The 13,439-nt window shown below is 41.7% G+C and overlaps 1 protein-coding gene across 2 annotated transcripts in view; it reads left to right on the top strand.

Annotated features, from left to right (window-relative positions):
- The window catches only part of CPNE1 (copine I), a 17,457-nt gene extending 5,803 nt beyond the window's left edge, over window positions 1–11,654 (top strand). The window contains exons 7-15 of one of the 2 annotated variants that reach the window (XM_010291202.1): window positions 4,012–4,092; window positions 5,245–5,331; window positions 5,433–5,492; window positions 5,940–6,073; window positions 6,726–6,780; window positions 6,859–6,910; window positions 8,233–8,366; window positions 10,223–10,459; window positions 11,287–11,654. In XM_010291202.1, coding sequence (XP_010289504.1) covers window positions 4,012–4,092; window positions 5,245–5,331; window positions 5,433–5,492; window positions 5,940–6,073; window positions 6,726–6,780; window positions 6,859–6,910; window positions 8,233–8,366; window positions 10,223–10,459; window positions 11,287–11,403 — 957 coding nt within the window. In that variant the 3' untranslated portion in view covers window positions 11,404–11,654. Of the gene's footprint in view, window positions 1–4,011; window positions 4,111–5,244; window positions 5,332–5,432; window positions 5,493–5,939; window positions 6,074–6,725; window positions 6,781–6,858; window positions 6,911–8,232; window positions 8,367–10,222; window positions 10,460–11,286 lie in introns of both variants that reach the window. The other variant, XM_010291201.1, reaches the window with a different exon arrangement.
- Window positions 11,655–13,439: the final 1,785 nt, after the last annotated feature.

Raw genomic sequence — 13,439 nt, 5'->3', positions numbered from 1 at the left:
GAGCTCAGAGAGTAGTAGTGAATGGCGTTAAATCCAGTTGGCATCTGGTCACAAGCGGTGTTCCCCAGGGCTCAGTTTTGGGGTTGGTCTTGTTTAATATCTTTCTCACTGATTTGGATGAGGGGATTGAGTGCTCCCTCAGTAAGTTTGCAGACGACACCAAGTTGGGTGAGAGTGTTGATCTGCTGGAGGGTGGGAAGGCTCTGCAGAGGGATCTGGACAGGCTGGATCGATGGGCCAAGGTCATTTGTATGAGGTTTAACAAGGCCAAGTGCTGGGTCCTGCATTTTGGTCACAGTAACCCCATGCAACGCTACAGGCTTAGGGAGAGTGGCTGGAGAGTTGCTCGGCAGAAAAGGACCTGGGGGTGATGGTTGACAGCCGGCTGAACATGAGCCAGTAGTGTGCCCAGTTGGCCAAGAAGGCCAACAGCATCCTGGCCTGTATCAGGAATAGTGTGGCCAGCAGGAGTAGGGAAGTGATTGTGCCCTTGTACTCGGCAGTGGAGAGGCCGCACCTCGAACACTGTGTTCAGTTTTGGGCCCCTCACTACAAGAAGGACATTGAGCTGCTGGAGCATGTCCAGAGAAGGGCAGCAAAGCTGGTGAGGGGTCTGGAGAACAAGTCTTCTGAGGAGTTGGCTGAGGGAACTAGGGCTGTTCAGTCTGGAGAAGAGGAGGCTGAGGGGAGACCTTATCACTCGCTACAACTACCTGAAAGGGGGTTATGGCGAGGTGGGTGTTGGCCTCTTCTCCCAAGTAACTAGTGATAGGACAAGAGGAAATGGACTCAAGTTGCACCAGGTGAGGTTTAGACAAGATATTAGGAAAAATTTCTTCACCAAGAGAGTGGTCAAGCATTGGAAGAGGCTGCCCAGGGAGGCGGTGGAGTCACCATCACTGGAAGTGTTCAAAAAACATGTAGATGTGGCACTTCAGGACATGGTTTAGTGGGCTTGGTGGTGTTGGGTTGATGGTTGGACTTGATGATCTTAAAGGTCTTTCCCAACCTTAATGATTCTGTGATTTTGTGGAAGTTTGATCTGAAAGGTTCAGCAAAAAGCGTGCATGCTAATGTTTTTATTTATGCAGTATGGCACGTCCAAAGAATTACTGAGATTATTAACTTGGAAATAGATGTTCAGATGTGCTGGGCTCATTGATATGTGGCAATGGTCTAAGTGGTGTTTGCGAGCTTTTTTTGTTGGGGAATCAACAGTCTTAGGTCAGAAAGAAGTCCTCTTGGTCCAAAATTGTGCAGCAAACGTGGAAAGTAGATGGCAAGGAGATGCATACTATCATTTGTCAACACTGACATGAGGTGGCACGGTTTACACATTCTATTACATGAGGCTGTATCTGCTGTAATCCAAAAAGATTTGTGGTTTTGGTTTTGTTTTGCTTGGTTTTTTTGTTTGGCTTGTTTTGGGTTTTTGTTTTGTTTTGATGTTTGTTTGTTTGTTTTCCAGAAGCTTTCTGTGCCTTGGAATTCACGTTGGAATGACCTGCTGCTTAAAAAGGATAGATTTTTGCTGTTATTTCATTTCAGCCAAAATTCTTGATGCATATGCAAATAATCTATTAAGAAAATATCTATTGTGAAAAAGGATTATGCTGTTCTTGTACTTAACAGGTTAGGGAAGTTAGTCAGAAAGGGAAATCCAGGCTGACAGGCAGGAGTTTCACTTAGCAGCACTAAAGAATATAATATTGCACTGGTGTTTCATTTTTCATCTGGTATTTGCTGCTCTGAACCTCTTGTTTGAGGCTTCAAAAAATTTACATAGGAACAATTACACATCAAATAACAGTTGTCAGTGGAGAGCTCCTTGTACTTCAGCACAGTGGAAACAGCCATTTTTATGCGTCCCCTAAATACCAGTTTTGCCAGCTATGTTTGAGGATTATGTACTGAATATGTGTGTGAACATAAATCTTTTGATCAAATCAAGGATACTACCTAATATTTTGGTAATTCTTTCTTCATTGTGTTGTAGAGTGATGTTCTTGTTCTGTGTTAAGAACAGCTCAGATTGGTGACACAGCCCAGTCTTCTTGGCAGTTTTGTTAAAAATAAGGGCATATGAAAGTAGGGTCTCTCCCCCATGGTTATTTAAATGGAAATAGCAAATGTGAGTTTGTGGGTATTGGTATTGGGACTAAAGCTGCCAGCCCACATCTTTGATGGCATATACATAAAGGCAAATCCATTTTCTGTGAAGTTCCTCCTGTAGATGAAAGGGGCCTTTTACCTACTGACTGTATTCTAAGGCTTATAATGAATACTGGGTGGTTCATTTGTAAAGAAACAATTCATCTGTTTCTATATATACTATATATAGTATATAACTATATACGATGTCCTGCAGTATTGCTAGCAGGATTTTGTTTGCACCAGCACCACGCTTTGGGCTGCATGCAGTGAATCTTGGCCAGTTTTAGAAAACCCTTGCAAAAAGTTTGTTTTAAACTGTATCGTACTGAGAACTAATAATAAAAATGGTCCTAAATACAATTTTATTGGCGTGGCTGAGAGGGGGAGCGGGAGCAGGCAGGAGGGGAGAGGCGGTGTGTGAATGCAGCAGCTGCTGAATTCTCTGCAGCTCCCTGGCTATATTAGCACGAAGGAGACCTTGCACTGGCAGTCTGCACCCTGGCTTCTGCATGAGAGCCTCCTTCGTTGGCCTCCCTGGTGTAATCCTGTTGCGCTGGGTGATAAACAATGTCAGAGTAGTTGAGAGAGGTGGAGTGGAGTTCAGGCGGGTGAAGGTTGCTTCATGGTGGAGTGTGCAGAAGCGAGTAGTGGAGAGGTGGTGGGTTGGGATGGATAAAGCGGGGAGAAGGGGAGCACAGTCTCTGACATGATCTTCTTTTCCCATTAAGAGACTGAAGGATGACATGGTGCTTCCCATTTAGGTAGCTAGATTAGGCCATAATTCACCTGGCTTTTTGTGCAGGTTTCCCACTCATACAAGTGGAATATCTGTAATGAATCAAAGCAGTCCTAAAAGAACCCTGTCTCAAATTCAGATAGCTAGCCATTGAATTTGACATCCTTATCAAGGTGTTACCCATGGGTTCATCTTGTCCCTTTGTCCTGAGGAGAAAGCTGTCACTCTGGTTTATACTGGAGTAACATCAGTTTCTTGATTTACTAAAGGCATATCTTGGAAAGAGAGAGCTTTTGAATCTGTGTAGCATGTGAACTTCAACAGGGGAGGAAGCAACTGTTCACAAACTGTTTGATTGACTGCTTCTAGAGTTACTTGTGTCTGCAAGTGTGTATATTGTACATGTTGTAAATGCTCCTCCTGGTTGATTTTGTGGGAAGCTATTTACAGTATACGTCTTACTGTGTTTGCTCGAAGCCATAGTGAATAGCATATTTTCATTTTTAAATGTGTTGCTCTTTTGCATTATCTAGTTCTGAAGTTTTCACGCTGATTTAAACATGACTGGTTATTAATTAAGTATTTAGAATTTGATTGGTATAAGATGCAGAAAAAGACAGACAGTACTCTGTAGAGATTGCAATTTCTTTGTAAATTGATGCTATTTGCTGGGCAGAAAAAAAAAAGAGTATATTCAGAAAGTGTTTAGATAACAAACTTTTAATTGCTTCTTCCCATTACCCTAGTTGCATATATTGTCCTGAATGATCTCGCCTTTATACACCTGGACTATGAAATGTTGTGGGTTTTTGTAGTTTTGTTGTTTGTTTGGGTTTTTTTTTTTTAATCTCTTGTGGTTAAACTGGGGAAAGCTTTTAATTAAAACTTTCACTGTGTGTACTTAAATGGGTGAGCAGTTGAACATCTTCCTTTTTCTGAGATTAACTCTAGGTGTCTCTCTTACTATCAGGTCTCAGTTAGTGATACGGATGACACCACTAGTTCAGATGTTCACTAGCATCGCTGCAAAGCTGTTGGAAGCAGGAGAACACGTGGTGAGCAGCTGCTGTTCTCCCTAATGCAGTACGCTTGCCCATTGCTTGCTCTGTCTTCCCTTTCAGGTACAGTGTGCAGATCATGACAGCGATGGGTCGCATGACTTGATAGGCACTTTTGAAACTAACTTGACTCAGCTGCAGAAAGCAGGTGACGGCTCTCTGGTGAGCTTTCTCAATCCCCCACTAACTTAGTCCATAATTCAGTCTTTCACAAACCCTTTTCAATATTGACCTCAGGGATATATTTTTAGTTGTTGCCTCCAAAAGTGAATTTTTCTGTCTGTATCTTTGTATTACTAAGCCGACATCTGGGAAGAATAAAACCTGGTGTGGGAATTATATTGCTGTTTTCCTTGGGTACTGTTACCACTCCTATTCCTAAAGACGTTCTTGAGCCTGTTGTCTGCTGGGGCTTGTTCATGGTTTAACAGACAAATCCAGAGGTAGGGCTTGTCTCAGATAACATTTGTGCTTGAGCTGGTCACACTCATGAGCACTGTGGTCACCTTTCTAGCTAATGGAGAGAAGCAGTACTTCCAAGGGGCACTCTTCTTACCTTGTCTTGGGTATTCAGTTTAGAATAAGTTGAATCATTTGCTGGTGGTGCTGGTTTCTCACTGTCTGCAGTGAAAACCTGAACTCTCATTCTCATGGAGATGTCTCACCTGAATTCAGACAGATGAATCTGTGCACAGGACGTAGCCTAGGACTGCTTCCAGTTGCCAGCCAATTTGATTTCCATTGTTGTAATCCTAAAGATGGTGGAAGATTCTTGCCCGTTTTCCTAGCCTGTATGAAATCAGAACTAATGCGAGTGAAACAAAGCAGTGAAACTCTGCCATTGGGAACCTGTGACCTAGGCTTTTTTGGCCTCCCCCACCCTGAGATTTTGCCTCCTTGTCTTCTGTTTGAGTGCATTCCCTTCTCTTAACTGAAAAGGAACCTGGTTATGCTAAGAAAAATACTCATATTTGTGATTGACTTTTTTCCCTCCAATACAATGGCACTATTCCATGATTGCATACAGAATAACAGTTATGTTGTTGAGGAGAGAGACTTTTCTGAGGTCTTTCCTTGTGTTTTGCCCAATGCTGATAGCAAAAGCATCCCATTTAACTTGCCAGATAGCAGCCAAAGTAGTTGCAAACCTTTTCAAAATTCAGTTTCAGAATCTTGCCAGACATTTGAGTAACTCTGAAATTGTGTGATGTCTGCCACCATTCTGTTTCAATAACTTGCCCTGCTGTAAATGCAGATGTTTTGGAACTAGCTTTGTACATGCTTGCTTTTCTGTAGGTGGAATTTGAATGCATTCATCCTGAGAAAAAACAAAAGAAAAAGAGCTACAAAAACTCTGGCATTATTAAGATAAAATCCTGCAAGGTAGGAAGGTTTTTGTTGGTTTTTGGCTTTTCAATTTTCTCATCATAATTAAATCTGTTCTTATGGGGAGGAGGTGTAACACTGTCTGTCTGTTCCTCTAGATTGAGACAGAATATTCGTTTCTGGACTACATCATGGGAGGCTGCCAGATTAACTTTACAGTGAGTTGTTTCCCCACTGCTCATCTTGGTAGATGACAGGACAAGAGCAATGAAGTTGTGATTAATACTTTTGTTTGCAGTGTGAATGACTGCAAATGCAGTGTGAATTTGCAGTGATGAAGACTGCAAAAAACCAAATTACATTTATATCTTTACTTACTGTGATCAAGTAGCAACTTTAATGAAACTAGGATTTCTTTAAACTTGTTTCGAGAAATCTGTTCAGGCTATCAGTGGAAAGGATTGCTACTTCTTAAATATGCATGTACCCCAGTGGGAAAATGTATGCACACTTGTTTGCGTGTCCCTGTATAGGGCTGCCTGTATGCCTGTGAGCAAGAGAGCTATGTGGGCCTAGTCTAACTCTCTGTTTCTGGGTGTGATTAGTTCTACTCATTTGCTATTGTGATGCATCAGTGACTTGCTGTCATCATCTTGCCTGATTAGGTGGGTATAGACTTCACTGGTTCCAATGGAGATCCCAAGTCACCAGATTCTCTTCACTACATCAGTCCAGATGGGATAAATGAGTACCTGATTGCCATCTGGAGTGTGGGAAGTGTAGTCCAGGATTATGACACGTATGTAATGATCTTAACTGATGTAGCCACCATATCAAAAATATGTCACAGCGGGTGTCAGTGGTCAAAACTGATAGCTTGTTCCAGAGCTGTAGCATTTGAATGACTGAGGTGCTACCTTTACTTGGGAGATCCCTTCAGGAGCCTCTACTGCTTCCTCTTGGTTCTGTCACTGCCAGGGAGGGCAGTGTAATTACAAGAGCCCTTTGTAATTTGGCGTATTTGCTTGATTTGTACCTCTAGGTCTGTGCTTTTATGGCCCTGGGTTACTCTGTAATGCTGATTTAGCCGGTCACTAATGCCTTGTTGCTGATGGTGGATTTCAAACATGAATGCCCTGTTGATTCAATGGGAATGTGTTTGTCAGCTCTGTCCTTTAGCGTGACTGTGGTTGGGTTGGCTTTTCGCTTGCTATTTCGAAATCTCCTGAGAGTCCTGGGGTTGCTGCACTGAAGGAAATTCTGAAACTGTCAAGCCCAAGTCTGCAAACCTTAGGTAACTGGTGGCTGGCCATGGGGAGCTAGATGTTGTACCCATTCCTTGTGGCAGGAATTGAACCTTGATCTCCACCTGCTTTCTGGGAATAAAACAGAATAGTGGGTTATCAAAGAATTGCTCCTTTTCATTTCTTGTTGTTGCTCTTTCTCTCCAGGGACAAGCTGTTTCCTGCATTTGGGTTCGGAGCTCAGGTTCCTCCTAGCTGGCAGGTAGGGCCTTCGCAGCACTAGGCAGTTGCTCTGTCCATGTCTGCATTCCCTAACTGTTTGTATTGTCTGCTTTCCTAGGTATCTCATGAGTTTGCTTTGAACTTCAACCCCAGCAACCCATATTGTCAAGGTGAGGACACCTCTTTATCAATATTTCACTGAGAGGGACAGATGTTTGAAGTGTTATATTTCTCCCATAACTGGTGAAAAACAGATGCAGCACCAAGACATGTAGCAAACTAAATTTACTCTCACCTGGATGCTGACAAGAGTGGATGTGTGTTGATGCAGACTTCTGTGTGGTCTATGTAAGCTTCAGTGAAGAGGTCTAGATTTAATGTTGTTAGTCTGTGCTGAAATTTTTGTTGCTGCAACTTGGTTACTTCTGCTATGTTATAGGTGGCAGTGGATTCAGACTTGGCAATGTGTATATGTTCGAATGTTACCTTTTAAAGGGTTATCTTAAAAGCTTATTTTCTTTACAGCCATCTCATTTAGTGGAGGTTGTTTCATCTGTTTTTAATGGCTGCTCTCTAAGCTGGATTATGACCTTTTAGGGCTAAGAACTCGCTCAGCATGAAGTGACACAGAATTGTTCTTGAACAAGCATTTTTAAGTCAGTTCAGTTTTTCTCTCTGCTCTAAGGCCAACAAAAAATGGAATCTGAGATTCGGTGTTAAAATCCAAGCATTTCCTTGGTCTTTTCAGCATTGTCTACCTCACTGGGATCTGTGTCTTTGCCCTTAAAGTGTCCCTGTGCAGTAGTTTTTGAGAGTTACCGCACTAAAACCTGTATGGTGGTCAATGCAAGCAGCAATGGCACATGAAGCTATGTTGGTACAAGCCAGGAATAGGCCAATTTAGATGAGTCCACAGCAGCATATGCACCATTTAAAGTGAGACTTTAAAAAAAGTTTTGTTTAATCTGAGAAAAGCTTCTTGCATAGGAAAAACCTTAGGGATTGCTATTTCTGTTACAGAAATGTTTGGATCCTGAATCAGGGATCATTGTCTAACTTTCACGCAAGGGAAATAAAAAGTTACCGTTCCAGAGAGCTTCTGACCTTGTTGTATAATTAGACTATTAAGCAATGAAATAAGACAAATCAGATGATGAGGTAGAAAGAACAAGGTAAAGGTAGTCATCAGCGTGCCTTCACTGGATTATTTTTCTCACAACTTCTGTGAGCTTTGTGATGTTAGAGGCACAAAGAGTAATGTGAAGATTGTAGAATGGGGGAGAAACCTGCAAATCCTGTCTCTGCAGATGTCCACTGGTTTCAACCCTGTGCTTTGTATATTTGCTGTTATCCTGTTGCTTGTTTGTCCTCTAGGAGTTTACAGCTGTGTGTGAGTTAGTATCCTTTTGCTGTAGTACTTAGTAATCCTTATAAAATAATTACTGGAGAAGTTGTGAGGCTCTTGTGGCAGCTTGCCTTCCTTGTCTTACAGGGATCCAAGGAATAGTGGATGCCTACCGCCAGATCCTTCCTCAGATTCAACTGTATGGGCCAACCAATTTCTCTCCTATTATAAACCACGTGGCAAGGTTTGCAGCGCACTCAGCACAACAAGGAACTGCTTCAGTGAGTGCCTGTCCTTTCCTGTGGATCTGTGTTGGGTTGATGTTTGTTTTCCATGTTCATGATGGGATAGGATGGAATGGTAAAGTGATGTTGTCTTCCTTCCTCAGGATACTGAGTTTGGTCCTCTCCTACCAGCCTACGGAGAGAATGTTGGTACTCTCTTGGTACATACTGATATGAACCTGTACTTGGTAGACATTGACATTAGTTTCCATTGCTCAAGTGATACTTGTTTCTCCTTTTCACGGTTTGCTGGCATTGTACTTACTATTGAAGTATATGAGGTGCTGTGTTGGCTTTTAGACCAGTTGTACTCTTGTCAGCAGTTGCCTTGCTCTGACCTCTCTTGCCAAGTGCCATCACCTGTAGGGAATGCATAAAGTATAGAGGGGCCCTATATATTTTATTCCAAACAATTTTGCTCTCAAAGTACACAAAGACTACCTCCAAGAAAAATATCAGAGGGCTCGACTATCTGTCCCACCATGGTGGCATGCAGAATCAGGACATCTCAGACTCCTTGGTTAATCTGAGCCTCTAGAACTGTTAAATCATTATGATAATTGCCTTGTAGGGCATCCATGCTACCCTAGAGTTGTGTTGCATGTCTTATTTGTGTGCTTGCATGGCCATGGCTGCTGTTAAAATGCAACTCCATTTCTTTAAATTTCATTCCTTTTGATTAAGGATGAAGGACTCCATATTTCCTGATAGATTTAACTGATTCCGTTTTGACAGACTAATCAAAAGGAATTTTGATGTACACTCTGATACTTGCTTTATGGTCTAGCTGTGGCAGTATTTTTGGTTTTACTTATGTTTGTGTGTACGTCAAATACATTTCCGACACTGTGAGGTGCCTGGTCTAGCGTGATCCATTTCTTACATTTCTGATGGTATTTTTTTAGCCTTCTGAACACTTGGGAGAATCTTGTTATTTCTCTTTATAAGTTAAACATTGCCTTTTTTTTTTTAACAGATCAAAACCTGTTTAAATAGTATGTCAGTAATGAGGTACAACCATAGAAACACTTGTGTTAACTGGATTTTGGAATTGGAAATTCAGTTTCTTTTATTTTCATTGTGTGGGTCGTACTTTTTATTTTCGTTTTTGTCTGTAGATAGCTGCTATAAAACAGCTCATTTCAGAATGAGGCAGGTGGTTGCTCATTTCAGAACCAGATACTAAACCTTAGCCTCTGGAAAAAGAAAGAAATTTTAAACACTTTACCATGTTTTTTTTCTTTAATTTTAAACTTTAACTTTTCTTTATTTTAAATTTTAAATACTTTACCATGTGTTTTTCTTTATAGAAGAGCTCTTGTGTTCTTCCCCTGTTGTTATCTCTACACCATCTTTGTGTCATGACATTTGTCACTGCAGTATTTTGAGATTTCTAATACTTATAATTTAAATTATTGGTAACTAAAAAAGAAGGCTTTTTGAGTTACACTCCAGGGATATTAAGTATTAAACTTTAGCCTTTTTGAGACATCAGCGAGCGAAGCAGCATCCATCAGTGAATTTTTTATGCAGCTTTGTTGATTTAGTGGTACTTTGCTCATCTCTAGTTCTTTCTGCCAATTGATGTAATTGTTCTTTAGAAATTGAATTTAGGCCTCTATCTTTTTTCTAGTACAGAGGAAATCTGAAGTGCACAATGAAAGGTGTTATACATACGATAAAATGGAATCTTTTTCGTATGCATAGTGGGAAGTTTCTTAATTGTTCTGCTTTTGTCTTATCCACAGCACCATCTGATTTCTTTCTTAGAGTAAGAAATTTCTCCATTTGCCTTCAGTTATGTGAGCTTTGGTGTTGAACTCCCTAACTGGGTGCTTTCTAATGTTTTTCAGCAATATTTTATCTTGCTGATCATCACAGATGGAGAGATCACCGATCTAGACCAAACTAGGCAAGCAATTGTTAATGCCTCTAAGCTGCCCATGTCCATCATTATTGTTGGAGTTGGTGAAGCTGATTTCCAAGCAATGGAGTTCCTTGATGCAGACAATGGTGTCCTGAAGTCCCTGACAGGAGAGACAACTGCACGAGACATTGTCCAGTTTGTGCCTTTCCGACAGTTCAAAAATGTAAGTCGTTTTTAACTTCAGAAGAGTCCTGGTGCCAGTATATATATATATATATGCAGTTATTACATCTAAAGAATGAGCGTGGGCCTAGACAAGGCAGCAAGCTGCATGCTCAGAGTGCTGTCCAAGCTGCTTGTTCCCAGTGAGAGTTGAGATGTTTGCTTCTATATTCAAAACTGTGCTTTGTCACAGCTCTCTTGCAGCTTTTCTTTTTAAGAAAAAGAAGAAGCTTTTGTTGTATCATTGATTTAGTATACTGTCTCTTGGCTATTGCAGAGTTAAAGGAGTAAAGATGTTTTTCTGTCCTGAGATGCAAACATTTAGGCAAGGAACTGCCTTGTTCATAGTGTGCATAGTGTCAGTCTCTGATACTGAGTCCCATGAGCGTTTTAAGATGAGATAAGTCTTTCTTGGTGTTGAAAGCAGTCCTGTCATTCCCCAGCTCCTTCCTGCTTCCACTGTTGGCACTAGCATTCGTGCACATTGCGCAGTGAATTGTGTTGAAGAGTGGAGTCAGATGAAAACCTAAAATAAGAGGAATTGCTAGTGGCTGGGGCAGTTTCCCACCCAGATCAGGGCCATGTAAAGGCTGTGTGATCCTGGGCTTGAGGTGGGAGCAGTGCAGAAGTGGGAACAAGTGATTTCCAGTCAGTCCCAGTGAGCACTGCTGATAAAAGTGCTTCTAAAACTGCAGCAAGGAACTCTTGAAATGGGGCATGAGACGTGGCAGGTGTGGGGCTGCACTGTGAATTCTGTAAGAGAGTTTGTCACTGGGCTGATAGTTTCTCTGCAGTATTTCTGATTTATTCTCCCTGTTCTCCTGGCAGGCTCCCCGGGAAGCTCTTTCCCAGGTGGTTCTGGCTGAAGTCCCTAAGCAGCTGGTGTCATACTATAAATGGCAGGGATGGCCACCTGTGAAACCGCTGGAAATAAAGATGATGTAGATTGCAGCCTGACCCTGGCCACCTGTATCACTGGGCTGAAGAGAGCTGTCTGCACACACACTCTCCCTTGCACGCTGTGGGTACTCCAGTGCCTGGAGATTGTACCAGTCACAATAATTCTCTTACCTGCTTGTGCTTTGTATCTTTGATCTTTCCTGTTCCTAATCGGAAGAAATGTAAATACAGAAAAAACACAACTGCTGGCAGTTTTTGTCACAGGAAAATAGACCTTGCTGGTTTTCCACCTTGCAACGCTGACACATCGTACCACACAGCCCATGGGCTGCTTGGTATCAGCATGGGCATGTGCACTGAGCTGCCCATGCAGCACTGCTTTAGTGCTGAGTTTGGTAGGAGAAGTATTACAGTCTTGTTTATGGTAATGATACTTATCATGTGTTCGTAGGGTTTTTTTCTTCTACCAAGCTGCCTTGGGAATGGGAACCCTTCTGTCCTGGTTGATACCAAAGTCTGTTGGTTGGATGCCTGAGGTAGTTCCTGTTGTGCCTTCGTAAAGTGCCAGTATAATTTTATATGTAGCGGTTTATTTCTAAATTTTGGTGACCATACTTTGCAATCTTTGGTTTTAATCACATTTTTCTACTAGCAGAAATTGCTTCTGTGATGGCCTCTTGCTTTGAGCCATTGTTGCAGTTTAAGAACACTGCGCTTTGCTTATTTGTGGGGCGATTAATGAGGATTAATCAGAAATTAATTGGGGGATGGGATTAATGAGTCACATTAATATGACTTTCAAAATCCAGCAACTGAAAACATTGAAACAAAGATGCTTTGAGTGATTTTTTTGTGTCACAGAAGTTAAGAAACGAAGAAGTAGCTGCCTGTGGAACTCCAAAGAGGTGCTTCCTTGTGCTCTGAAGTGTGAAGTGTGTATTATGTGGTCTGGGGACTGTAGAACAGGCACATGATAGCAAAGCACAATTGTTTTGAGAGATGGGAGGTGGTAGTTCAGTTCAAAATAGAGATAAAGAAACTTAGGCTTGTCATTGCACTACAAGTGGTCAGCACTTTCAGTTTCATAAATAAACAATCTGCTTTGACTTACCTAGCATGTCTGGACTCTTACTTACTTTCTGAGCTTTTCCTTTTGTTTTCCAGCAATGTAGATGTTTTGGTTTATGGGATGTCTTTGCTATAGTACTAGCTTGGTAGTCAGTGATTCAGCATCTGAGTTAGCATAGGTTGAGTGTGATCAGCTGTGAAAGCAGAGCAAGTTGTCCATCATCGTTAGTTTTGTTACCTATTCATCACTAAGACTGCTGAATATATATCCAGCAGCCCTGTCCTGCAGTAAGATGAGTTGTGTCTTTACTGTGAAATGGTGAAAGAACTTGTGTGTTCTACCAGGTAAGCCAGGAAATGGTGTGAATACATTGGAAGACTGCCCTGGTGATTCAGGCTTTGAAACTGGTAGGTTACAAACCCATGTGAAAGCAGAACCTGGGTTTGAATCCACATCCTCAACTAGTTGTTCTGGATGATATCTGCCACGAAACTAGTACGTAGCTTGTGTTTGAAGGGCTGTGGGTCTAGAACCACTGCTGAGCAAAGATGAATTTGTGCTAGTTTTTTATTTAAACCTAGTTTTGACCATGAAGTGTTCTCCCACGTTCCACAGGCAGCAGACAGCTTCCTCGAGAGGAAGCCAGGCTGTCTCTCCTGAGACATTTACTCACACTTACTTAGATTCTTGAAGGAAACCAAGCAACCTGTCTTCTTCAGTGGCTGCCTAAACTAAAATGTGTTACAAGTGCGGAAGAGAGGGAGGAAAACTGCCAAGTCTTCTTTGACAAACTGCACTTTGGTTGAGAGCATCCTTTACTCATGTTTTCAGCTGCTTACAACCCCTGTATGCAAAGCTCTCTTTCCCTGTATTACGTATACAAGCAAACTTACAGTTGGTTTTTGTCTGTGTATCTTTTTTTGTTTATTTTTAATAAAATGTTCTTTAAAGGATATTTACAGCAGTAGTTCTGAAGGCTCACCAGTCCCTTGTTTGGACGAAGAAATACCAG

This window comes from Phaethon lepturus, unplaced genomic scaffold (genome assembly GCF_000687285.1).
Source record: "Phaethon lepturus isolate BGI_N335 unplaced genomic scaffold, ASM68728v1 scaffold5367, whole genome shotgun sequence".
NCBI lineage: Eukaryota > Metazoa > Chordata > Aves > Phaethontiformes > Phaethontidae > Phaethon > Phaethon lepturus.
This window is presented reverse-complemented; position numbering and strand designations above follow the sequence as displayed.